The sequence below is a fragment of the Artibeus jamaicensis genome, unplaced genomic scaffold (genome assembly GCF_021234435.1).
Source record: "Artibeus jamaicensis isolate MK-2021 breed Jamaican fruit bat unplaced genomic scaffold, CSHL_Jam_final contig_1015, whole genome shotgun sequence".
Lineage (NCBI taxonomy): Eukaryota > Metazoa > Chordata > Mammalia > Chiroptera > Phyllostomidae > Artibeus > Artibeus jamaicensis.
Window position 1 is genome coordinate 8,263,089 of NW_026521194.1, and position 27,744 is coordinate 8,290,832.

The window sequence follows — 27,744 nt, forward strand, 5'->3', positions numbered from 1 at the left end:
GGGTTGTGGGCCAGGTCCCCAGTGGGGGGGGGTGCAAGCAACGGCCAGTGTCTCTCTCACACATTGATGTTTCTCTCCCTCTCTTCTCCCTCTCCAAAAACAAGTAAATAACATGTTTTTTTTAAAAAAGATAATAAAGAAGGTTTAACTTTGGCTTTTTGAAGGAGGTCAGTTTGTGAACAGCAGGAGGTGATCAGGGAAGACTTTAAGAGAAGAGATCTGAGCTGGAGCCTAAAGGATAAGAATTTCTCTAAGTAAAGAAGGTGGGAAAGGATACTAAAGTAAACAGCATTCCTTCTTTCTAGGCATAGTTTTTGAGAGAATGGGAAAAGGGCATATTCAAAGAATGGCCGTATTTCTTCTTTAAGTGTTTTTTAGTGCCTCCTCTGTGATGGCCGCTGTTCCAGATGCAGCGATAGAGCAAGAACCAAAACAAGTGTTTACTGTCTTAGAGCTTACAGTCTAGTGCGCTGTCAAAATACACGCATTGTTTTTCTGTCCATTGCTGTCATCATTCACCATACTTCTTGCTGTAGTAAGTCCTTAGAACTGAAAAGAAACAATGGCTCGTAACCCATTGGGCATTGGCGTCTCCTTATTTGGTGCCATCTACATATTTCTTGATTGTTTCTTTTTAGCCAGGTTTTTGACAGGTCAGTAACTGAGACCAGATTCTGTTACTTCCTTAGACAGCAGTGATGACTGATATTTTTGGTAAATGTCACGCGTCATTGGAAGATTATGAGGTGTCTTATATCTTATGTCTTATATTTACAACACACTTCAGATTTTGGGAAATTGATAATCTGTGTGAGTAATGACTGGTAAATATTAAACTAGAAAATGTGATTAATTAGAATTCCTCAAGCAAGCAAGCCATTGGCACTCCCTAGTATTGTGTTTACCTTGGCCGAATCTTCTCCACTTCTCTCGGTTACTGTGCTGATTCTCAGGGCCCATCTTTTGCTCAGCTGATGTGTGTTTCTGTTTTACCCATGGTCTCTTTATGGCTTTAGGCCACTTTCATTTGGTCAAGTTAAGCCTTTCTTCCCAAGTCTGCAATTGACTTTGCCTCAATTCTAAGAGAGGCTGACAGTAGGAATGAATCCAAAATTCCATTCATTTTATATTCACCACATCTGGGTTTCTTTTAGCATCATTTTTCCCCTTGAGAACATTTTCAAGGTTCTCCTAATTTTCTAGTGGTTTTTTTTTTTTTGGTAGTGGACGGGTGCCTTTTGGAAGATTACTAAGACATTTCCAGGACTGATTATCTAGTCTTGAGTCTATTTATGTACATCCCCCCCTTCTTACCACCTTCTCTCCTATAGTAAAATTGTTTCCTTTCCTCTCTCCATTTACTTTGTAGGCATCTTATTCTTAAGACCTGAGTCACTGGTGATATTTACCCTCTGTTCCCCTTTGTTTCCTGGGGAACCATTGGTTCTCCAAAGAGGAGTCTTGATATATCTTGCATTCTCTTGTAAGGGAACACTCTAGGTGGAGAGTTTCACTTCAACAACTAACCTAGTCCGGCAGTTCCAGAGTTCTCTCTATCTAGCTGGACCTTTGCAGTTGTCAGCACTACTCTCAACCACTAGGGGACACTCTGTTGGCCCAATTGTGGGGTAAAATCTCCCTTTCCCGTTAGTCAGTCTGCGTCTGGTCCTGGGGCCAGCACACTCAGCCTCCCCGTAGGTGTGTGCTGCATGGCTCCCGTGAGTTCCACTCACACGAGTGTGATGCCCCCAGAGTCTTGCAGTTTAGCTTAACCTGCCTTTAGCTCAACCAAGGCAATTCAGTATTTTGTTTTTCAAACCTTAGGCAAAACAGAACGAAAAATACCCAAACAAGAACCTTCCTACCCCTTCCCCAAACCATCCTTTAGATAGGAATAAATTCTTCCTTATGCTATCATAATGTAATGCATAAACAATGTAAGTTCTATTAAACAAACAAACAAACAAACAAACACTTTACATATGTGTGCTCTGGAGTTAGGCAGACCTGGGTTTGAATCCTGACTGTAACACTTACTGGCTATGTGACTCTGTGAGCAAGTTACTTAACTTGTCTGAATGCGAGTCTGAAGTCAGGTAGTCTGGATTCCAAACCTGGTTCTACCAATTATTAGCTGCGTGACTTTGAGAAAGTTACCTAACCTATCTGGCTTAGTTTCTTTTTGTATAAAATGGGCATATTGCCCTGGCTGGTGTAGCTCAGTGGATTGAGCACGGGCCTGGAAATCAAGCAATCACGGTTCGATTCCCAGTCAGGGCACATGCCTAGGTTGCAGGCCAGTTCCCAGCAGGGGACACACAAGAGGCAACCATACATTGATATTTCTCTCCCTCTCTCCTTCCCTTCCCCTCTAAAGATAAATAAATAAATAAATCTTTAAAAATTAAATAAATAAAATGGGCATATTAATGCCCTCTATCGCATGGTGAAAGCTCAAGAAGATAATATAATATAGTTAGGTCCTCTTCATACTGTCTGGCACATAATAAGTATTCAAAAGTATTGGTCATGTATATAATTATTATTCTCCTGTTGTTTTACCTGTAGCAATCACTATACTTAATGAAGACAGTATCCTCTTGGTTCAGTGTTTACATATACAAACAAATTCGAAGACAGTTTTTATTATTCTTCAACTGATATATCCTTCCCCACCAAAATAAACAAAAAGATTTTCACATTAAAAAGTGAATGAGATTCTGTCAGTCAGCAAAAATTAAGCTAGCTTTGAGAAGAGTATGGGGTATTGGGCAAGTTAAACTGATGCATTATTTGGGGAGTGCAATGTTTTGGCAGTGTCAGATACATCCTTTCATTCAGGGGGTAGGAATGTAATCTGTAGAATTATTAACATGCGAAGACATGTGTACAAGTATTTTCAAAGCCACATTGTTTATGATAGGGAAAACTGGAAACACTTAAAATGCCCGTTGTTATGTAAATCTGAAAAATTATGGTTTATTCATGCACTGTAGTACAGTGAAACCATTGGAAAGAATGAGGTCGATTTGGATATACCTTGGAAAGATGTCCATGATATACTATTAAGTGAAAGAAACAAAATGCATAAGAATATATGTAGTGTGATCCCACTTAAGGAGGGAAAATCCCTGTGTATAGGAGTTTACATAACAATAGAAAAAATCTGGGAGGACACACGCCAAGTCGTGCTCAGTGATTGTCTCCCAAGGAGATGGGTTGGAGGTGAAGAGAGGGGGTCTTTTGCTTATATTCTTCTGTGGTGTTTAAACTTAATGTAAAGTGTAAACTTAAGTGTTAAGTCAGTATGTTTTTTTGTAACTTTTTAATATTTATTTATTTATATCCTCACCTGAAGACAGGGTTATTAATTTTAGAGGGGGGGAAGAGAGAGAGAAAGGGAGGGAGAGAAACATCGATTAGGTTGCCTTTCACACGTACCTGATGGGGACCGACCGTGCAACCTAGGCATGTGACCTGATTGGGATTTGAACCTGCGACCTTTCCATCTATGGGATGACACCCAGCCGACCGAGCCACACCAGCCAAGGTTTTTGTAACTTCTTGTAAAGGAAGAAAATAAATGGATGAGTTTGCCTAGCATAGCTCCTTATCCTGGTTTCTTAGTTCCACTGGTTCAGCTTCCTAGCCTCAGTAGCCCAGGCTCCTTGCCTCATCCCTGTCCGGGATGGCAGGGAATTCTCAGTCCCTCTGGGAATTTACATTCTAATTCTCTTCCAGAGTGCAAGCACTAGATGAGGTCCTTTGGATTCTTGGGCATATTTCATTGCCTCTTTGCCACTCTGCCCTTTTTAGAACACCCTGATTTCTAATCTAACAAGGAAGATACTTCCCTAACTGGCCCCAGGAATTCTACTTAGGACTTTAGGCATACCTGTACTAACCTTTCACAGGCTTTTCCTTTCTTGAAAATTTCTTTAGCTCCTGGATCCTTGAAAACCTTGTCCTCAACTCTTGATAGAGGTGTGTCTGTTTGTTTGACTTGCTGATATTAAAGCTGGTGCTGTTCTTTGGTGATGCTTAGAAAACTATCCTTTTGTTCTAGACTAGTTCTAGAGTAGACTGGTAAATACAGTGTGACTTCTACTGGCATTGCCACATTCCTGGCTGATTCTTACCTACGTCCACCTTCTTGCAAAAATAACAGAAGGCTTCCTTCTTCTCACCACCACTCCCTTGAGTGGACCTCCCCCTGGAGTTCACCTTTTAGTTTGAGGAACATCTTGTACTTCCTCATTCTGTCCTCTTTTCCTACCCGTCCCCAATTCCTGGACCCTTCCACTGTGCCTTCTGGAATTAATAGTGCATCTTTAGCAAAATCTTATCTCCCGTCTCTAAGCATTTCTTTCTCCTTCTTGCTCAGAAACCTGGCTTTACCCTGAGGACACTTCTTTCTCTTCAGCCCTCCAATGGTGGCTATTTTTTCTCCCATAGTCCTCTAACCACTGAGTATTGGGGATGGGATATGTGTCCTCCCTGCTTCTAATTGCTGCTTTCTCACTCTTCTCCTTCCTCTTCTCTAAAATCCCCCATTTTGAATCTCCTGTCACCAGATTTTATATCATCCAGTGCTCTTCACTGTTGCAATGCCCTGACACTGAGTCATTCCCGCTCATTTCTTGAGCACTTCAGCTCCTGACTCACTGCCCCTTTCTCCAGTTTTCTCTAATTATCATGACTTCTGCTCTGTCTCATTCACTGATTTCTGTGGGCATGCTCCAGAGCAGCAATTTTCAACAAGGGGAGATCTTGCCCTTGGGAACCGTTGGCGATGTCTGGAGACAGTTTTCACTCCAAAGATACTACTGGCACGTAGTGTAGTGGGTAGCGTCCAGGGGTATTGCTCAGCATCCTGTAGTGCACAGCATGGCCCCCCCCATGACAAAAGATTGTCCAGCCCAACGTGTTAGTAGTGCTGCTGTTTAGAAACTCTGTTCTGGGGTCTACGCTAGATTGTCATCACCAGTAACTGCAACACCACCCCACCCCGAAGATTAATTTTATACATTCTACTTTCCAACCACTTCCTCCTCTTATTGTTCCTGCTCTCTTTCTCTGCCTCTATTCAACAGTCCTTTAATCCCACGGACACCTCCAGTTCATTGATCTTACCCTCCTTTCCTTGTCCTGACTCCTTTGATGTCCTGCTTCCCTTCCTTACCCAGTTTCTATGGTCAGTCAGTCATTGTAATCACTGTGCTGCCTGCACTCCAGATTCTGTTGCCTGTCTCTTGTGCTGTGTACGCTTAAATCACAATTATTTTCCTCTTCCATAGCTGCAAACATGGGCAAAGGTAGTCAGAAAAAGAGACATATCAACCACACCCATCAATTTCAATTGAAATTCTTGAACATGAACCTCAAATGCACTCTTAATACTGCCAGACAATCATATTATATTTCCCTCTTCCATCATTCTAGACAACGTTCATACCTTCTCCTCTTTCCTCAAGTCCCTGTCACCTTAACCTTGCTTCCAGTTTTGCTCAGGGGGAAAAAGAAAAGTCAGTCAGAAGTGAACTTTATCAGACTTACACCACCACTTATATTTGCTGCTAACACCTTCATACGCCGCTTTTCTACCTGTCTGCATAGGTAAATTCACTGTCTGCCTGTCTGGAGGCAGTCCTTCCATTTGTGCATTAGATTTCAAGTCACCTATCCATTTGTCCGGTAATTCTCCTCTCTTTCCTTTCTATAGATTTATCATATCAATATACAAATGTGCTATTATTTTTCCCATTTTAAAAATCCTCTTCTTGCCCTGACAGTTGTGGCTCAGTTGGTTGGGCATCATTCCCCAGAGCCAAGGTTTGCCGGTTCGATTCCCAGTCAGGGCACATGCCTAGGTTGTAGGTTTGGTCCCCAGTTGGGGTGTGTGTTGAGAGGCAAGCAATCAATGTTTCTTTCACATTGATATTTCTCTCTTTTCCCCCCTCTCTAAAAAAATAAATAAATAAATATTTAGAAAATTAAAAAGTAAATAAAAATTTTCCTCTTGATACCCCGATTGCCCACCAGTAACTACCCTACTTTTTTGCCCCTCTTGCTGTAAAACGGCCCTACCGGAGTTGTCTGTGTGTGTGTGTTCCCCTCTCCCAGCTCTTTCTGATCAGCGGGGTTGTGAATCCCATCGTTCCACAGAAGCTGTTTTTGAAAAGGTCACTAATGACTTCCTCTCTGTTGCAAAATCCAATGTTTAGTTCTTGGTTCTCATCTTATTTGGTCTAGAAGCAGCCTTTGATATAGTGGTCACCTAGTTCATGTGTGTGTGTGTGTGTGTGTGTGTGTGTGTGTGTGTGTATGTGTGTGTGTTCTAAAACTGTATCTGGAACTGAACAAAAATCTTCCTAGAGACAAGGTCCTGAGCACAGAGTCTGTCCTCAACCATAAAGTTTTACATCAACTGTACAGAACAAAATTAGCAACAAGTGATCTTTGGCACTAGAATGGGTAATTTCTTAGCTAGTCATACAATATTCAAACTCATACCACATGACATTAGATTGCTGGTTAACAGTTGGATTTTACACTTAAATTATCTTCAAAAGTTGGAAGTCCTAGCTTAGTTTTTCAGTACCAATATACCAACCATAGTTAACACTTAGCACTTGCAGTAGAGACTTCTCTAAGAGATTTGTTAAAGAAAGTGCAACTGAGTGTACAGTGAAGAAACAGTTTTCTGATCATGGAAGTAAATAGCCAGTTGTCTTCCCTGGTTCCACCAGCCAACTCTGAAATGCGGAATCCTTACTTCTCTGATTTCTGTAGATACTTTGCACAGGAGTAGAACTTTCTTCTGTTTGGACTCCTGGGTTTTGGAATACTGCCAGTAGCAGTGCTAACTGAGTGGGGTCGTGCTCATTCCATGTTAATGATCACCCAGTCCGTCCTGACACACCTTCTTCACTTGGTTTTCAGAACTGTGCAGACTTCCCCGGCTTTATTTTCCACCCCTTGGCTCCTTCTGCACAACTGCCTTTGCTGATTCCTTCTTTTCTGCACTACCTCCAGGGCCCAGGCCCGTTCCTCTGCTACTCTCTACCTGCATTCCCTCTATTGATGATTGCATTCAATCTCATGGCTTTAAATACCAGCCTCCCCAACTCCAGACTTCTGTTTCCAACTGCTTGTTCAACATTTCCCCTTGAAAGTCTAAGAGATATATCAAACTCAAACATTCAACCTGAACTCCTGATTTTTCTCCCCCTCTCTGCACCACACATGTGCCAAGCATGCTTCCCCTATGATATTCTCCTCCCCAATTTATGGCAACTCCATCCTTCCACTTGCATGGGTTAAAAATTTTGGAGTCATGTTTGACTCTGTCTTTCTCTCATACTCCACATCTAGCCCATCAGGAAATTCTGTGGGCTCTTCTTTAAAAATAGATACAGACTTTGCTGCTGCTGCTGCTTTTACAACCTTGATCTGAGCCACCATCATTTCTTGCTCAGACAACTGCAGTAGCCTCCAAACTGGTCTCTGGGCTTCCTCCTTTGCTCTCCTTAAGTCTTTTCTTAACTTGGAAGCTGAAGTGATCCTTTCAAGTTCTTGCAAAAGCCACCTCAATGGAACTGAGAAAAGAAGAAAGCTGATTGGGCCAAGTGTTTCCTTAGCCTTTCTCTGGTATCCACCACCCACCTTCCCTTTCTAGGAAGGGACTGATAAGTCTTTCACATCCCTGGTCGGCCTTTTCTTTAGACCCTCCCTTAGGTGCCCTTCCACTCCAACTAGTGTCCTCTGAGGCAGGGGCGGAGCAGTATTATTCCCTGGGATGGGAATCACAGGGAATAAAATTCCTCTCCCACTCTCCTTTTTAGGTAGGTTGGAGGGCCGAAGCCTTGACAGATAATGTTGTATTATCAACAGGTGTTCAAGATGCCCTGTAACCAGAGCCTAGATTTGGTCCTTCCTTCATCCTCTCACCTGGAGATGAACCCTGGAGTGGCTGCTCTGTTCCCCAGGGTCAGCCCGGTGTCAGGGCTGCCTGTTCTTGCCTCCTGAGTGAGCCTGAGGGTAGGGGGGTTAGCAAACTCAGTGGGAATCCTAAACCCACCAAACTGTGGCTTCCTGTATCAGTTAGGAAACACTAAATCAGGTTAATCGAGGCATTCTCTCCTCCTCAGCGAAACCTAGGTCCAGAAGAGTGCGTGGTGTGCTGTACCTACAGATGATCCAGATATTTTAGGGCACCGGGTCTGTAGCCAGGAGAGAGGACAAAGAATGCCGTGAGTCCTGGACTGAGGGACCAGAAGTCTCAGGAAGCAGCTTTTAGTCTCAAGCCCACTCACATCTGTAGGGGAGACTTTCCTTCCAATCAGGCCCATCTTGACTCCTCCGCAGATTCACACTTCTTTCCTTCTCCAGCCCCGGTGTCCCGTCACCCACCCTCGCTGCCCCCACAGTGCCACCACACTCCTGTTCTGAGTTGAGGTCTGACTTGAAGTACATCTTTTAAACGTCCACTTTTTCTCCCTGTATTCCATCTTTTCTCTGGTATCTCTTAAATGCCTGGTTGGGCCTGTTAATATCCCCTAGGTACTACACTCTAGAGTCATCGTTGGACAATATTGGGTCACATCCCTCTATTGCTACCTCAGCCGTGGGTTAGGCAGGTGCCCTGTTGGGAATGAGCATTTTGAGTAAAACGCTGGCAGATAACTAGCAATTGACCTTCCAGCACTTCAGCTTCCTAAACCTGCGACCTGCTGCTCTTCTTGACGTGCGATCCAGAATGGTTTTTCCCCTAGAACCTCGACTCCTTGGAGTCCTTGTGCTTCTTTAATCACAATGTTTAAAGGCCCCGGGGACTCCCCGGGGCCAGGCACTGGTACAGATCTGGAGAGGGTGCCCCTCACAGGACTCGTGGGGCTTGGGCTTCCGGAGTCACTGTGGATGTTGTGTTAAATAATTTCCACTTTTTCATTTGGATGTTTGATTTGGATTTTGCTGTTTTTAAAAATATTTTCACTCTAAAGTATTTAATACATGCAAAAATATATGACATATTTAAGGTATAAAGGATAATTAAATGAGGACTGTGTCTCACCACTCACTGCATTTTTAAAATATTTTATTTATTTATCTTTAGAGGGGAAGGGAAGGAGAGAAGGAGAGAAATATCAATGTATGGTTGCCTCTCATGAGTCCCTTGCTGGGAACTGGCCTGCAACCTAGGCATGTGCCCTGACTGGGAATCGAACTGCAATCGTGTGGTTCGCAGGCCCGCACTGAATCCACTGAGCTACACCAGCCAGGGCCTCACTGCATTTTTAAACACTCCATTAACAATATTCAACCCCTTGTCTGCTGACTTCTCTCCTGCCTGCCCTCAGCGGGATTGCAAACAGTGGGAGGAGCGGCTGGAGAAGACTTGAGGGTCATTCTACTCCCTCTTGAGAGAAGTGTCCCAGGCCCACATCTGTCTGGGGGTGGGGGTTTGGCATTGACAGGAAAGCTGTTCGGGATAGTCCATCTTCCTCAGTTTCTTCCCCTCGATGACACAGCATATCTATTTACAGTGCATTTTCCAAAAGGACCTCTGACAGTTTTGGCTTCATTTTCTGGATATTTATGTTTCCCTTTTGCTCTTTCCTCCATAAATCTAAAGATCCACAGTGATTCAGGTGGTGCTGAAGCTTCTTCATTGATTTTTCATCCTGCTCCGTTTTGTCTGGCTCAACCTCCAGCAGCAAAGCACTCAGACTTGCCAGCCAGGTGTGGCCACAAGGCAGAGGAAAGGCAGCTTTCCCTCTTCCCCTGAGACATTTGATGTTATTAGTATCTGCTCCAGCAGATTCATGGCAGTCAGTAGCTACGGGCTTTACAGGGTTGAGAGTTTCCATATTCTGAGATAGTAGTAAAATGGCCAAAAGGAAACTGACTGAAAAGGCACAACGAGACCTCTCAAGCCCAAATTTACGGACAGTTAGTGAGCCCTGGTGCACACCGACCGGAGCAGCAGCTTCTTTCCCTGGGCTCTCGGGAGCGCGCATCTCTGCCCCTCACGGCCGACCCACTGACCAGCTGGGTTCTGCTCCCACAGACTATTGACCAGCCCGGGGCTTTGGCTTGTCTTGTTGAGAATCCGTGCTTGGAATTCAAGGTTTCACGATTTGGAGAGGGGAACAAATCGCATCCTTAATTTCATTGACCTGTAACAGAAACTTTGCATTTTCCAAATATAAGCAAAAACCACTGTGGCACTAACAGTATCTGTGATTTTTGTCTCCAGTAGAAGTCACAGGTATTTTCCTGTCTTTTTATAGGTGCAGCAGGTACCATGAAATGTAGTTTATTCTCATTGCTACTTGAAATTATGGTAGTTATTAGACCCACTACTAGATCTTGTAACTTAGTGTGTCAGTAAAGAAGCACATATGTTTTTATACTGCAAATGTTTAAAATATTGGAATAATGACATTTTAATGAATTGGTTTATTTCATAATTCTATCTATTTTATTGTATGCATTTAAAAAAGAGGCTCCACAGCCTTCACCAGGTTGCCAGAGGAGTCCATAGCATTAAAAAAACCCAAAACCAAACTAAGAATCCATGCCCTATGACTTTTGGGTCGCAGAACTGATGGAGAGACTCTGGTCTAGGGATTGAGTTCTCGTAGGTCAAGTGCCCACCCTTCATCTGATTAGCTGGAGCCAGGGGACTAGGGTCACATAGTACAGATCGGACCCCCTCCCTCATCTTGCCCTTTTAAGGAGAGCTGTGGGTGGGTAGGACATACTTCCAAAGAAGGGAGCTTAATTGAGCTGGCCACTTTAGTTTACTCTGTAGTCATTTGTATTTTATATAGAGAACAGTTTTCTTCCACGGTCATATTGTACCATCTATCTAGAAAGTATGTGCTATTGATCGCCAAAGGAATGAGGAAGTAGAGTGTAGATATATAGATAGGAATTCAGAAAGAGCCATACTGATGGCCCTAAGTAGCATTTTAGTATGGTAAAAAAACAAAACAAAATGTAGTGATTAGAATAGTAGCAAGGATTTGATGTTGAATGAAGAAAATATATCCCCCCCCTCCACTCAGGATCATGGATTCTGGGAGAGCCACTCTTCCACCCTCCTTTTCTCCAAATTAGAATTTCCCCCATGTTGCTTATGGAAGGGTCCAGTGTATTCATCTAAGATTTGCAAAGTCCTTACGCCAGGAGAACAGTGATGCCCCCCGTTCAAAGACGAGCAAAGGAGGTTTGTGCTGAGGACGTGCGTGCTTCCCACCCTGGGCTGAGTTAGGAGTCCGAGCAGAGATTTTCAGAGTCTCATTTTCCTGGGACACTCTCACACAGATTTAATTGCAAAACATCATTTCCCACGTAACACTGTTAACCCTTGCCAGCCTTCCTACTGTCCCGTCATTAATCACTGACCTGGCAGCAGTGATTTGGGCTGGGGCTGTTAGTTGGCTGGTTCCCGTGGCTTCGCCTCCTGTTTGCAACTCCACATGCTGTTCTGATTTAATGGACATACCTTGACCCAGTCCCACCCTCCAGATCTACTACCCTATGGTCTTGCTTCTGTTTGCCTCTAGGGCAGGTTAAAAGCAGGGAGTTTGGGTGTGGGGCTAGGAAATCCCTGATGATGAAAAACCCTGCCTGCTTTCTGCTCTTCTCTCAGAGTAGACTGTGCACAGGCCGGTGTCATAGAACTGGACCTGTTTTACCAAATGCACAACCATTCATGTATTTCTTTGGACCTAGAACAATCTGGCTCAGAGAAGGTGTCTAGTAAGTGATTCTTCAATGGATAAATTTATTTGTTTTTGTAGCTTGAGACTTTCTCTCTCATTCTGCTTTCAGGACATAATCTCCTGCTATTAAGCAGGGACTTATTTTGCACACGTGTGACACAGAGAGATACATATATACACACTTTTGTTCATTTAATACAGACTTGGAAGCAGCTTTTTTCAATAATCCTTTTAATGTTATTTTCTCCCAGTCCCGGGAAATAGTGTCCCTATGGCCTATCCCAAGATTTTGCGGTAGAGTATTCTTACGGGGACTAACTCAGCATCCCCAGACATCCGGCTGGCTTCAGCAGGAAGCACCCTCTGGGGTAAAGTCAGGCTCAATGGTAGAGAAGCTCAGACTATGGGGAGCAGCTGTCTGAGGCTCTGAGGGCACTGTGTGGAAGGTGATGCGCACTTGACACTACCAGGTCCAGTTACTCCTTCTCTGAGAGTCTAAGGGAGACTCACCTTTCTGCCCCCTCCTGCTATCCCACCCCCAGCAGAGCCAGTGCATCTCCTGCCTGATACCGACGATTCTCGCTCTTAGAATGCTGATACGGAGAGCTTCATAAGGAAAGAACTTGCAGAAGTGGCTCTGAGGTTGTGCTGCCGACTGTAGCTTAAACTCACTGGGCTGTGAGCATAGGAGTGTAGGCCTGCCAAAGGAAGAGCCAAGAAGTCTCCAGAGTTTCAGCTTTTTGTTTTTGGGGCTCAGTGACAGATTGGCAACTAAGGGCTCATATCCACTCAGGCTAGTCAGAACAGGGGCCTAGGCAGAATTGGGGGAGACTTCCATCCCAAAGCTCTGCCACAAATATGTACTATAATGTCCGGGAGGGCAGTGGTCGTGTCTGTACCCCCAGATGGAACCCCCAGCACCTACTTCCGGACCAGCACATAGTACATAAATACTGGTTTACAAACCGGAGTTCTAGGAGCGCACAGCCTAGTGGGGAAGATAGGAAAGAAGTAAACAGTAAATAATCAAAAATGATTACAATCATTTTGAGGGAAAAGAATAGAGTGCTATAAGAGCAAACACTTAAGATGGCATGGTCAGCGGGCCAGAAGAAGTGACATCTGAACTGAGATCTGAAAGATGACAAAGAACTAAGTACTTGAAAAGCAGGGAAGATAGAATTATAGGAGATGCCCTTGAGCCCCTGGCCAGTTCATAGCAATGCTGAGGAGGCAGTCTGCATGCCTATTTATCTAGATTCTTGTAGGCTATTTATAGAAAAAAAGAAGGGTCTACTGTTGATTCATGGTTAGTCTGTTCACCGCTGCCCCCACCCCACACCGTTCCTTACATATCCAGCTTTGTTTTATAATGCCTCAGACCTAGTGTTATTGACTGGGAATCAAAGGCTCCAGTGTGTGCCTGGCCATGAAGAACAATTATTTGTTTATGTGTCTGACTCCCCAGCCCAGACTATGAGCTCCTTGAAGGCAGTGAACTCCATCTTATCCTTAGGACACAGCATGCTATCTGGCATGCTCAACCATTTTGTTTAATGATTGAATTAATAATAACAGTTAGTATTTATTGAGTGCTTCCTATGTGCCAGGCAGTGTGGTGAGCACTTTGCATGCATTATCTCACTTAATCCTCATCACAGCTCTGTAATGCAGGTAGCGTTATGGTTCCCATTATGCAATTGGAGAAACTAGGGCTTAGGAAGGTGAAGTAATGGACTTGGGATTTGAGCCGTTCAGCTCTAGAGCCTACTCAGTTTTGCCGAAGTCAAGTGTGTTTTCTGGTTGCCTTCAAGTTGCTAAGATTGCTTGGAACTTTCAAGGGAAAGGAATGAATATGTTATATACATCATCTCATTTAACAGTCTTCTCAACAACCCTTACTGATAGGAGTCATTTTACTCATTTACAGAGAAAATTGAGGCTCAGAGAGATTAAGTTACTTGGCCAAGATCACAAAAACAAATACATACGTGGTGAACTTTTTTTTTTTTCCCAGAACTAAGCCTGTGTGCCTCGAGATCCCATGCTCTGTGCCTGTCCTCTGCTGGCTCCAGTCACTCAGTCACTAGGCAGGAATCTGCTCCCCTGACTGTGCTGAAGTCATGGAAGGTTGTCCCGGCCTGCTGGGAGCCCGAGAGTCTATTTCTAAAAGAGGGAACAGAGTAGAGAAAGGCAGAGGAGAGGGGAAGAGTAGAGACTTTAGCTTTTTAAAGTCCTTTTTGAAAAATGAGATATGACATTGACCAAACCACATAGAGCAGAAGTATCCACTTCGGGGGTTTTACAGTATTCACAAGGTCCTGCAGCCCTAACTGTTTCCGGAGCCTTGTCTTCTTCACCCCAAACAGAAACTCTGTGCCTGCACACGTGCAGTCGTTCTCCACCCGCTTCCCCTGGCAGTTGGGAGTCACTAATCTGCTTTCTGTCTCTGTGTGGATGTGCCTATTCTGAATATTTCATGCAAACGCAATCATATAATATATGGTTTTCTGTGTCTGAATTCTTCTACTTAGCATTCTGTTTTCAAGGTTCACCCATTAAAGCAGTATCTGATTCCTTTTTATGACAGAATAATGTGCCATTAGATGGCTACATCACACTTTTTAAATTCATTTGACAGCTGATGGACAGTTGCATTGTTTTCACCTTGGGGTTAGTATGAATAATGCTGCTATGAACATTTGTGTGTGAGTTTTTGTGTGAACATACGTTTTCCGTTCTTTGGGGTATATACTTAGGAGTGCAATTGCTGGATCATATAGTAACGCCACATACAGCTCTTTGAAGACCTGCCAAATTGTCTTTCATCATGGCTTATCTTTTATTAAGAGATCTAAGAAATTGAAATATGAGGTGTATACAGAAAGGTACCCATATCACAAGCACACAACTGGAACAGTTGCTCCAAAATGAACATAACCTTGTAAGCAGCACTCAAATTGAGATCTAGAAAGTTGCCAGCAATCAGCACCTGCCACCTCCAAATGGTATCCACTCTTCTGAAACTCCGATGTGATAGATTAATTTGCCTGTTCAAACTTCACATAAATGGTATTGTATGGTGCACACTCTTTTGTGTCTGATTTCTTTTACACAACAAAATGTGTATGAAATTCACCCATGTAGTGTGTAGCAGTACTTCATTAATTTTCATTCCTGTGTAATATTCCAGTGTAAGACTGTACCACTATTCATTTGTGTTGGACATCAGAACAGTACACAAGTAGGTTTACAGTTGGGAGTACATAAAATGGCTGATTCCTACATTATTATTTATTAATTATTGTATTATTTTCCATACAAACAACTGTAAACCTACTTCTGCCCCACCCTGTGTACATAAAAGTGGAATGGTTGTTCCGTAGTTGTGCATATGCTTAGGTTTAGTACAATAGGTTCTACCAAACAGTTTTCCAAAGTGAATATATCAATTTATACTCACACAGGCAGTATTATGAGAGTTCTGGTTGTACCATATCCTTGTCAACACTTGTATTATCTGACTTTTTCCTTTTAGCCATTATAACAAATATGTAGGGACATCCTATTGTGGATTTGAGTTCCCTAATGACTAATGAGGTCCTGTGCATTTTCACGTAAATATTGGTCATTTAGATATGACCAAGCCCTTTGCCAGTTCTCTGTTGGGTTGTTTTCTTCTTGTTGATTTTTAGGCGTTCTTCATATACTCTAGAAACAAGTCCTTTGTTATTAGTTATATGTATTGCAAATACTTTTCTCCACTCTACTCTTTTACTGTTTTTGCTCTTTTGTGTCTTTTGATGAACAGAGTCTCCTAATTTTATTTTTTCTAACTTTTTTAACTAGAAATTTTCTTTTTCTTATTTTTTAACGATAGTTTATGTTCAATATTATTTTGTATTAGTTTCAGGTGCATTTCATTAGCATAGTGGTTAGACAGTCATACATTTTATAAAGCATCCCCCTGACATTATCAGTACTTAGCTGGTACCACACATAGTTATTACATTATTATTGACCATATTCCCTACGCTGTACTTTATATCCCTGTAACTGTTTTGTACCGATTTGTGCTTCCTTTTTAAATTTTTGTCCTTACTCACAGCCATTTTTTCATTGCTTTTAGAGAGAGAGAAAGGAGGGGAGAGAGGGAAACATCAATGCAAGAGAGAAGCATCAATTGGTTGCTTTCCATACACCCCTGGGCCAGGGATCGAACCTGCAACCTAGACATGTATCCCTAGTGGGAATCAAACCTGCAATCTTTTGGTTATGGGACAACACTTCAACCAACTGAGTCACATCACCCAGGGCCCAATTTGTACTTTTTAATCTCTTCCCCTTTCTTACCCACTCTCCCAGTTCCCCACCTCTGGCAACATCAGTCTATTCTCTGTATCGTTGAGTCTGTTTCAGTTTTGTGTGTTCATTTATTTTGTTCTTTAGATTCCACATGTAAATGAAATCAAGGTATTTCTCCTATTTCTCTGACTTATTTCACTTAGCATAATACCCTCTAGATCCATCCATGCTGTTATAAATGATAAATTTTCATTTTTTATGGCTGAGTGATATTTCATTGTGTAAACATACCACAACTTTTTTATCCATTCATGTATTGATGGGCACTTGGGCTGCTTCCATACCTTGGCGATTATAAATAACACTGCAATGGGTAGAGGGGTGCATAAATTCTTTTGAATTAGTGTTTGGAGTTTCTTCGGATATATGCCCAGAAGTGGAATCTCTGGGTCATAAGTCAGTTCCACTTTCAATTTTTTGAGGATCCTCCATATTGATTTTCAGCGTGGCTGTACCAGTCCGCAACCCCATCATCACCAGTGCATGGTTCCCTTTTCTCCACATCCTCACCAACGCACGTTGTTTGTCGATTTACTGATGATAACCATTCTGATAGGTGCAAGGTGAAACCTCGCTGTGGTTTTAATTTGCATTTCTCTGATGATTAGTTGACATGGAGCATCTTGTCATATGTCTACTGGCCATCTGTATGTCTTCTTGGAGCTGTGTCTATTCAGGTAGAGGTTCCTAATTTTAATGTAGTCCAGTTTATCAATTTTTTCCTGTATGATCCATGCCCTCTTAAGAAATCTGTACCTACCTAACATAGAGATCAGGCCTTGATCATGAGTGTGTGTGTGCTGTAGCACATCACCCTGTAGACTGAGAGTTTGCTGGGTGGAGAGGACACTGTGTCACCCTGCAGGGAGGGCACAGGCAGGGTGGAGGCAGGGAGCCAGGAGACCACAGCCACCGAGGGCCATGTTCCCAGCTGTCAAGCATGGAGTGAAAGAAAATCCCTTTGGTGGTAGCTGTCTTACAAAGGACACTGCCGGGTCCTCTAAATCACCTCTGTGCCCTGCAGACACAGGTGACTGTCCTCTCTTCTTCCCTAAAACAGGGGGAAAAAAAGAAATATGCACTCACGTGCTGTGCTCGCGGCACAGGGCAGGGTCCGAGCTTTCAGGGCCAGATGCCTGCCTCGCGCCTGTGATTTTCTCTTTGCTCCTGAACCTGAGTCTTTTGCTTTCTCATTGCACCACATTGTTTCATTTCTGTTTGGGAATAGGATGGTGGGCTGGCTGAATCTGAGAGGGGTTCTAAGCTGTCATTCGGACTTTTCCCCTGATAGGCTAGCTGGGGCCCCCTGCCCTGAGCCAGATCCGACAGGAACTGCTTGTTCTTGGAGAAGTCAGAGTAGAGAAAAGAGAAACGAGAAATTGCCACTGAATGCCTCGGAGGGCTCGTCCGCCCCAGGAAACCCCTTTTGTCCACCCAGCCCCTTCGCTTTTGTCAGTCACTCTCCAGACTAGAAAGCCACGGTTTGTGCTGTGCCTGGGTGGGGCTGCAGGGACACTGTGGGCTCTGGCCCTCCAAAGGGGAGGCCGTAGTTAAGGGGTGGGCAAAGGTCACAGCCTAGGCTGTACCATTCGCTTGTCACCTTGAGAAGTTCCACCTTGTCTAGCGAAACCTCCTTTCAGAGGCAGCCACCACAAAGGGCTCTTATGAGTGTGGCGGCCCTGCCCCCACCTTCACTTCCACTCCCTTCGCCATTATTTTTCTTTTGGGGCAGAGCGGAGGGGCCTTCCTGCTAGGACTTTGAGGGGCTGTACTTATTTTAAAAGGCAATGTAGAGCCTAGAGCCTCCCCATACCAGAGACTCATTTTTCTGATTTTCTGGTACTGCTGTTGTGTACTCAGGGGTTAAGTCGGGGTTTCCTTCTCTGGGGGGCGTTTTGTCTTCTTCTGTCAGCCTCTTGAGCTACTTGGAGATTTAAGAAAAGAGGTGAGAGCTAGCTAGCATCTAATACAGCCAGACCTCAGCCCGGGGACCAGCTTCTTGGGGGCAGGTGGGAGGGAGACGGGGATGTCTCACGGGGTGATCCTGTAATGCGTGACAGTGCAGTGGTTTAGCGTATGTTCTGGAGTTCAGTTCCCAGGTCTTCTGCCCCCCCCTCCCCATTCTGCTGCTTTCTGGCTGTGGTCTGGGCCAAGTTATTTCACCTCTCTGAGCCTGTGTTTGCTCACAGACAAAACGAGTGATTTTGGTGTTTAGTTGATAGGGTTACTCTGAAGATCGAGATAATGCATTAATACTTAGGTAGTACCTAGTGCTCCGGGAACATTCCAGAATGTTAATCTTAACCAGTGTTATTCAAGCTTTCTGTTTGGGCCTCTCTGTATTGTTTTTCTTCCTCCCTCCCGCCCTCTCTTCTGATTGTGTAGCTCAGGGAACTATAGGTCAGCCTCAGGCAGAACTACAAAAATACGAGTAACTAAGACTGGACTTTATCTCAAACTGTTTCGAACTCTGCACCCACCTTATCTCCAGTGTACTTCCACCACCACAAGAGAGGGTGAGGCAGCAAAATTATCCCATCCCTTAGGCAAGCACAAAGGAAGGGAATTAAGGATTTGATTAGATTTCATCCGTGCCTGCTGGAATGTGGGTATATAGAGGGCCCGTGTTCCCCACCTTGCCTTTAAAGGGTGGGAGGGTGAAGTGCACTATAATTAATTTGTGAGTCCCAGACCCGAGATTAAGTTCGGGCCTCTCTGTGTTTTTCCCAGTGCTGAGCGGGGTGGGGACTCAGGAGCCCAGGGCTGCCGGGAGGACAGGGAGAGGTCAGCAACGGCAGGGCGGAGTGGTCAGGTAGCCTTGTGCCGCACACACCCAAACAAAGCTGAGCCAGACCAAACACGGCAGAGTCGGCCGTCTCGTCGACTTCACATGCAGTCTTCAAGGGCACATGTCTTGTGTACTTAGGGTGCTGTGTTCTCTCCTAATCACCCAGGCCTGTGCTCAGTGAACTGAGAGAACAGAGGGGTATTCTGTGAGGGATAAAACACAGGGACCCCTCGGACCTAGATCTTCCCTAGGCTGCGAAACAGCTCATTCAAGTGAGATGTGGAAAAACCTGAAGTGAGGAGAAGGGAGAGTGGAACGATGGTCTTCTAAAAATCTGGATGTTATCACCATCTCTCTCTCTCTCTCTCTCCCTCCTTTTGGCCTGTTATTTTTTTCCCATCAGACTCTAAAGAACTGTGGGGTTTATCCTATCAGAAGCCATCTGGCTGTTCACTGTTTGGGTGAGAAATCTGCAGGTCACGTTTGTCTACGTTCCAAATCGTCCTTATTTAACATGGAAATGCCACAGTGGAGCCTCTGGCACACACCATGTCAGGGAGCGGGCACGGTGGTGGGAAGGGTTCCTGGCTGAAGCATTGTCAGACCACGTGGAGCGCTTCTGCTAATACCTTCCGAGGAGCGAGCTGTCTGTGCTTTGTGGGCTTCTAGAGAGGATAGCTTTGCTCTTCTCTGTTTTACCCACCTCCCCACAGAAAGAGGGTAAGGAGAATGAATGAAACGTGGGTCTCCTAGGTAGGTCCTGAATATGGGGGGATCAAGGAAGTCTTTGAGAAGCAACAAGGGCAGTTTTGGGGAGGTAAGGAGGCATAATATACGTATACTGGGTAGGCAACCTTTGCAGATATTAACCAGAATAATACTTCTGCCAGTCTCATAAACGTGGGGAGGGGTATCCTCATTTTTCTGGTGAGGGGAGAAGCTGAAAGAGGTTAGTAACATAACTACTAACTGGAAAAACCAGGATTTCAAACCAGGGCCTTCTGATATGAAAGCCTTCTGGCCTCGCTCCTTGCCAGAGGCTGAGGAGTGGGCTAGCCACAGGTTATCTCCCTGGTCTTGGCTTTGACTAGTCACTGAATCATTAGGAGGTCACATGCTTTGGGGCACAGTGGGGCAGGGTTAAAGATTGGGTCAGACCCTGGCTTCTCTGTACACTATAACATGAGAGTATTTCTTGAGTCTCCTTGGCACTGGATTGGGGCCTCTATGAGCCTTGCAAAGGGAAGGGACACGTTTCTTGAGGACTTACTCTACTGTCATTTATTCCTTTCACAAACCCTATGGTGTCAGTGTTGTTAGTCTCACCCCCATCATGCCTGTCTCTGCCTTCCCTCCTTCCCCTCCTCTTCTCCCTCCCCTCTCCTCTCTCTCCCTCTTCCTCCTCTCCCCCTTCCTGTCTCTCTCCTCTTTCTTCTCTCTCTCCCTCTCTCTCTGTATCTCTCTCCCAATAAGATGTTGATTGAATATAATAACTTATCCAAAATGTCACAGCCAGCAAACAGAAGATCAAAAACCTTTGTTACAAACCCAAGTCTTTGAGACTGTAAAGGGAAACAGAACTCCAAGCTCACTTTTACTTCTCTCTTTTTATTCCCCCAAGAATTTTCCCCCCGAACTCCTGGATATTCCTGCTTCTTTTCTCTTTGAGTGAGAAGTCACTTTCAGCTTTCTCTTTTCAAACCTTTATACTTCCCTTGGCCTTGGGTTCACCTTTCCTTCTGACTCACTCTTTTACTACCAAAACTGGATCTGTATTGTGGACTCAGGAGTTATGTCAGGGGTTATTGTCTTTGACTTGAGGATTTTATTCCAGGTTTCCAGACTGTGCCTCTGGAACATCTCCCTGATTCCCTGGGGTGGTGTTATCCACCCCAGGAGCCCGGCTGGACTCCTCTCATGTCCGACGCCCCAATTATCAGCAAATCCTGTTGGCCATGCCTTCAGATACATCCAGCACATCTGTCACTTCCCACCTCCTCCACCGCTGCCACCTTGACTCCAGCCGCCATCATCTCTCACCTGGTTACTGTGGCAGCTCGCAGCAGATCTGCCCACTTCTCTCCTGCTCCACTCAAAGCGATCCTTTTAAAACGTCAACCGGATCATTTCATTCTTACAGGGGAAAAAGCTAATACACTTCATTATCTCACGATTTCAAACAAACACACATCCACGTGGACACTGTATCTGAGATAGAGTGACCAACTAATTTATTGTCCAAAGTGGGACACTTAGAAGAGAGAAAGGGGGCTCTGTTAGCAAACAAGAAGCATAAACCAGGCCTGGCCCAGGCCCACTGGGAGTCAGGTCGCTTGACCCAGGTGTATGGCCCCTTCTCTCACTTCCGTTTAGGTCTTTTAAAAATGTCACCTGTACACCTGAAACTAATATGAAATAGCTTAAATGCAAACTGTTACTGAAAAACAGAGTTTAAAAAAGGTCACCTTCTCAGCGGGCTTCTTTGGCCCCTGTTTAAGTGCTCACACACCCCTGCTCCTGCGCCAGCTTGTTCTCCACGGCTTCATCGCCACTTTGTGCTCCCCTCTCTAGGATGGAAACTTCAGGAGGGCAGGGGGGTTTATCTCTTCTGTTCAGTGTACTACAGCCCTAGCATCTAAGTCATCCTGAGCACTGTACACCTACAGTAAGTATTTGGTAAGTGGATGGATTGGGGTGGAGGCGCGAGCAAGAGTTCTATTTCTTGAAGAGCCTTTCTCTTTAGGGTTTCCTTCCTAAACCATTTTTCTTGCTCCCTTCTATTTATCCTGGTAACCCTTTGGTAATGTGAGACCTTAGAAGAGTTTTCCAATGTGCTCTTAACCCTAATGGGAGCTGATGATGATTTCCTAAGACCGGGGCTCCCTAGGACAGAAGCTTGTATCCAGTACCAGCAGAGTTTAGCAGGTTGCAAGAGGTAGGAGAGGAGGTCTTACCCTTAGGAAGTCACCGTGGGGGGCCCTGACCTGCGGTTGTGACGGTCTGTCAGAGGCTTGGGGGCTGTGCCAGCCTCCGGGGCAGGTACCAGCACCAGACCTGCTTAGGGCTGATGCCGGGGAGCTCCAGTTTGCTCATTTCCCACTTTTCTTCTTTTAAATCTGCATCCGCAGCCAGCCTTTCCTTCCCCAGGCTCCTGAAGGTCTCTTTTCTGAAACAGCCCCAAAGGAGAGATGAGATGGGGGTGGGGGTGGGATCTCTGAAACAGACCCTGTGGGGGGTTAGAGTAGGAAGGGGTCTTAGGAATCCTGGACCACAGGAGTGAATTTCAGACCTGATGGAGATGGCAGTTACTGCCGAGAGGGGAGTGTGGACCCTCGAACCTAGACGGGCTGCAGCAGGGACGAGAGGGGAACTAAAATGCCCTGTGAGATTTCTGTAACTTTGGTCTTCTTAAAGCTCCCTGCGTGGCCGTATGGCAGGAGCTAACGTCCTAGCGGAGTGGAGAGGGGAGAGCGAAACAGCCCCCGGAGGCAGGAGAGGACTGTGTTTAGGTCCTGTGACCGTTGAAACGCGACAGTGCCAGCGGCAAGTAGCGAAGACGTTCACGCTGCACTTGACGTTCAGGCAGATGTAGCAGAAAGACTAAAGAGGGAAGCCTAGAGGAAGTCCCTGACTCCTCGTCGTTGTATCAGTGTTAGTTTGGAGCCCAGGAAGCCTTGGAGAGCAGTGGAGCGGCGGAGAAGGCCACTTGGTGAAACAAAACTCGGAGAACCACGTCCTTTGCCGTCTGGTGGGTACGAATTTAGCCTTCCAGTCTCATCTCCCACGAGACACGTCTGTACGTCCTCTCTCTTCACACCTGCGCGCCTCAGAAACTCCCAACGCATTCCAACTCTAACCTTGCAAGGCTTCACTTGATGTCTCCGCCTCCAAAGCTTTCGGAGGACTCTCAGTCAAAATCCGTCCCTTTCTTCTTCTCTAAGTTCCTGTTATCTTTTGTAATTCTGTTTGCACCATAGCATAACGCTTGAAAATGTATGTGTTTGTATATATCTCCCTATCTCCCTTTGAGGCAGAAACTCTGACTTACTCCTGTTCTGGGCAGGGAAGGGCTGCTGCATCCATCTTCCCACCCACAAGCCTGTAGGGCTTGGCACACGGTAGAATCTCAGCCGCTTTGCTGTGTAGAATTGATTCTGGGTTAATCAGATGAACACATTATACAGGAGAACACATTACACAGTATTCTTCCCCTCCCCGCTCTGGGCAGTGACCCGCTTTGTGGCTGGTACACCTTGCTCCTGGCTCAGACATCCTTGTAGCAGGGGGCCCTGCTATTTGCTTTTCTTAGTCCTGACTCCAGCATTCTCCCTTTGATCTCCGCCACCCGCCCCAGCTGGCCCCTACCATTGTCCTGGGCAGGGAGCTGCAAAGTCTCTCCTTCCCAGGCTCAGGCCTCTCCGCCTCTCCTCCCCAGCACGTCCTGTAGATGATGCCCAGGGAAGCAGTGACGGGAGGGAACGGCTAGAATAAGATTAAGGGTGTGGCCTTTCAGCCCGAGACTTCCAGGAAGGGCCAGCTGCCTCTTTTTTATCTGTTTGCTTCTTTCCTGTCACCCAAGGGAGCTTGTTCCTGGGCTGGACAGAAACGCACGCAGATCTGTGATGTGAGGGACCGAGGGTTGCGATCCTGGGAAAGGCTGTATTGCCCTGCTGACTAAAATCCTGCTGTTCAGAGAAGTAAATAGGGCAGTCATAATATTTGTGGGCCCTGAAGCCAGACTGTTTGGATTCTAATCCTGTTTCACCACTTACTAGCTGTGACTTCCTCAGGGAAATGGGGTCATACTATTGCCACCATGTTCATTCATTCACAAACAGTTACTGCTCCCCTACTGTGAGCCAGATTGTTCTAGGTGCCAAGGAAATACCAGTGAATAAGACAGAAATAGGTCAATAAGTAAACACTTAGAACAGTGTCTAGCACATGGTAAATATCAGCAGATGGACCGATATTCTTTTCCTGGTACTTTTCTGAGAATATATACTCAGGTAGAAAAGCTTCGGCAGCAACTGTGCGACCGGCTCTCTCCGAGAAGGGGAAAGACAGAGGGGGGCTGACATGTAGGCTCTAGATTTGGACTCAGGTCCCCGATGGCACTGGCTTTAGTGGTCTTTCCATTCTGGCACTTCATTTTGCGGCTACATACGTGACCCGGCTAAAGGTCACCCTGGAAAACCGATGAATCTGTTCCGTTCTCTCGAAAGGACAGGAGGCAAGAACCCGGACTGCCTCAATTCTGCCTGGCCGTCTGTGTGCACAGCACAGTGCCAGCCGAGCTGCGTGTGGGTGATGCAAGGGGAGGCCGCACTTCTTGAGCAAAATGAAGGGTGATCTTGAGATAGAAGGAAGGGGAACAGTGTTGGCCTCTCAACTGCCCGGGCTCCCCAGCCGTGGGGTGGAGGACCTTCCAGGGGAGGAGGTGGCTTAGGAATCGGAGAGCCGAGCCTGGAAGGGAAGTGAGGTCGGTGGAGGTCAGTGGAGGTGTGGGGCCTCGTAGTTGACCTTTCTGGTCTCGGCGTCTTCCTCAGGTCATGCTGCTCAAAAGAGCTGTTTCCCTCCTGGTGTGATTCATGGCTAGGAGTAAAGTTTGTCCTCAGGGCTTCTGATCCATTGTCCGTGGTTTCCAGTGGAAGTCCAAGAGTGGTGTGGTCTTTATGGGGGAGATCAGGCTGGAGTAGAAATAGAAGTCGCATGTCCTGGGGTGAACAAGATTTTTCAGCCACCACCGTGCTCAGGGAAAGGTACCTGTACGATCTTGACTGGGGTTCAGCAGCTGCTTCACGGCTTCTCCCTCTTTCCCTCTTCCATCCCTCTCCCGCACTGGGTTTTCAGAAATGAGTGCCCTCGTAGCCCAGAGGAAGTGCCCTTGACCAGAGATGTGGACCAGTGAAGGATTCTTGGGCTGGTTCCCACAGGAGCTGCCGGTATGACTTCCTTGGAGACCTGCTGACTTGGCTGGGAACCACGCGATTGGCACGCACAGGGACGATGAAGTAGTTCTGGGCCCTGGCCAAGACTCGGAAGGGCAGCTGAGTTTGGGAACACAGGATATCGTACTCTTTCATCTCATTTTTATTGCAGTTTCTTCAGTCTTCAGCATTATTTCACCTCAATTCAGCCGATACAGGAAAGTGGAACTAGGCAAAGCATTTTGCTGTGAATAAAAACCCACACAGTTCATTGTGTATTGAGGGAAACATAAATATAATGTGATTATAACAGTGCTTCTCAGCTTGTTTTTTATTATCACTTCCCTAAGGAACCTTTTAAGATATTTTTTCTAATCACCAACCCCCCTCAGGAAATTTTAATATCAAAAATATACCAAAATTCTGATGTGTGTGTGTATATATATATATATATATTTCTGCGCTCTATACTTTAAAAGAGCCAGAGTTTTTTCACTCATTAGGAACCCACTTCCACCCCCCCTGAGGGGAGATACTCTCCGTTGTGAGTCTGTGGATTATAGTAAAGCACAATGGGGTTGCAGTAGGGACGGTAAGATGTCAGGTGAGCCCCCAAAGTTCTGGAAGCTTTATTTCTCCCACCTCCTCTGACTGAACATTGCAACCCCCTAATTTTTCCTTGTCCTCAGTCTTTCCTTCCCCTACTGCGCCCATTGCCCCACCCTGGACCTCCTCATTCATCATTTTGTCTCTGTAGTATGGAGTTTTAGGAGTGAACTCAATTAAAATAGTAATTTTTACAGCTCAGGGATAATGATTTCCTGATACCATCCCTTTAGAAGAAAGAGCCCAGAGACCTATGGGGTGTTCATGGGAAAACATAATAGACCTAAGTATTGGGGAAAATAAAGATACACATTTGGAAATTGCCTTTCGGAGGAGATTAACCAAGAGGTCTTTGTGTTGGTCCTGACAAGCGTGCGGATGGGATCTGACTTCTTTATATAAGTTCATTTGGGGTTGATGCCACTTCTGCCAGTGGGATATCAAGTCCCCTTTCTCTGGCAGTACAGTGTAACCAACGACAGCGTCTCCTCTCCCCCATAGAAACTACCAGAGGCATGCAGTGTTGGTGATGGAAGACCCTTTGTCACGAGTCTACAAAATCTGTACACGGCAGTCGCCACACAAGAGGTCCAAGTGAGGCAGAAGCTGGAAGACACCGGTGAGGAGCTCCAGGGGTCTTGGTCTCCGTGGGGTTCGAGTTGGGGTCTAGCTTTGTGGTAGCTCTAAGCTACTTGTGACTACTTAAGTTTAAATTAATAAAAATTAAGTAAAATTAAAAGTTTATTTTTTCAAGTGCTCAACAGCCACTAGAGGCTACAGAAGCCACAGAACATTCTCACCATTGTGGGAGGTTCTGTTAAACTGACCTAGGCCCTCAGGCGAACCAGGAGAAAGATGGCTGTCCTACCCGAGACATGTCAGGAAACGTGGAGAAGAGCAGTTGGCTTTTTTGAGTCAGGGAGGCTCTTTTCCTACTTGGTCAAAGTGGACCTGGGCACTCTTCATCGTAGAAAGAGGGCTTTTCAAAAGTCGGCTGGAAGTTGGATTTGTGGCTACTCCGGTCTGTTCGTATATTAGTGCCTACCCTGGGCCTTTGTGTCAGAATGCTTGGCAAATGCTGATGTCTTCCCGGTAAGAAGAAGGCATTCATCACCATCTTCCCTTGATCTTTCTGATTTCAGGAGATCCTCAGGCCTCAGGTAGTGCCTCCCCACACGGAACCAACAGCCAACCTCTGAACCAGCCGGAAGAGCCAGCTTCCTCGGCATCATCCCACCCAGAGCCTGAGAAGGAGCCCACAGTGAGTCATGAGCAGCTTCCTGGATAGCGTCCTCCACATTGGAGGAGTCCACGGGTGCCTATAGCCCCCAAGTCTTTGGTCCCTGGAATAGCTAACTGGTTGATGCTGTCTTAATATTGGTGGATATTTGTCACCAGGCTTCCAAACTGTGGCTTTCTAGATGGAGAGTCATAGTTTTTACAGCTCCTTGCTGCAGTTCTTATACTGATCAGTGGACCTCGACTTCGTTTCTACCTTATCCCACTTCCTTGGTGTGCGGGGTTGTTCCCGGGGGGAGAAGGGATGCATGCGCCTGTTGCAGAGTCTTATATCACATTCACCACCTGGCACAGACTCCAAAACACTGTGCTGGCCACTTCAAGAAGGCCTCGCCCAAGCCAGGGCCACGGGAAGAAGAAAGTTCCTTCCTAAATGAAGTGGGCATGCTCAAAACCCCTATTAATTTGGGTTTCTTTTTTTCCTAGGGTACTTTGGGCCCTGTGCAGAGACCTCAGCTGTCCAAGGTCAAGAGGAAGAAGCTAAAGGGGCTCTTCAGTTAAACTGCCTACTCTCAGCCGCTGAGGATGGACTTGGAGAGTAGTTTCCTGGAGCCGCCTTGAAAGGAGCACCTGCGGCAGCAGTGTCTCTGACATGGTGTTCCAGTCAGAGGCAGGGTCACTGAAGTCTGTCCAGGTCACCGAAGGCCACCTGAGCCAGTATGTTGTTCAGTGAGAGAATCTTGGCCCCAACCCCTCGGGCACTGGCATTGCCTATCCAAGTGGAAGCCAGTCTAGGAATCCCACACTCTCTTTTGGTGGTGGTTGTCTAGATAGACCCAGGACCCTACTGTGGACATTAGGTATACAGGACACGTCAGCAAAAAGGCACAACACGTTTAGGAAGCCTTGTCTACCTTTCTCAAGTGTCTCCCTAGCCAGTTCCAGGTGCTCCTCAGAGACTCACTTCTGTCTTTAGCATGAAATAAAAACCCTTACACTCCCCTGCTTACTTATTCTGTGGAACCCATTATGCACTTCACTTTACTGGATCCCACCCCGCTATTGTCTCAGGTTCAAGTCTAAG

General features: G+C 45.7%; 1 protein-coding gene across 2 annotated transcripts in view; it reads left to right on the plus strand.

The window, feature by feature from the left end:
- The window catches only part of NHEJ1 (non-homologous end joining factor 1), a 76,777-nt gene extending 49,033 nt beyond the window's left edge, over positions 1–27,744 (plus strand). The window contains exons 6-8 of one of the 2 annotated variants that reach the window (XM_053668673.1): positions 25,923–26,040; positions 26,564–26,682; positions 27,147–27,744. In XM_053668673.1, the coding sequence (XP_053524648.1) occupies positions 25,923–26,040; positions 26,564–26,682; positions 27,147–27,221 (312 nt within the window). In that variant the 3' untranslated portion in view covers positions 27,222–27,744. The remainder of the gene's footprint in view (positions 1–25,922; positions 26,041–26,563; positions 26,683–27,146) is intronic. The other variant, XM_053668625.1, reaches the window with a different exon arrangement.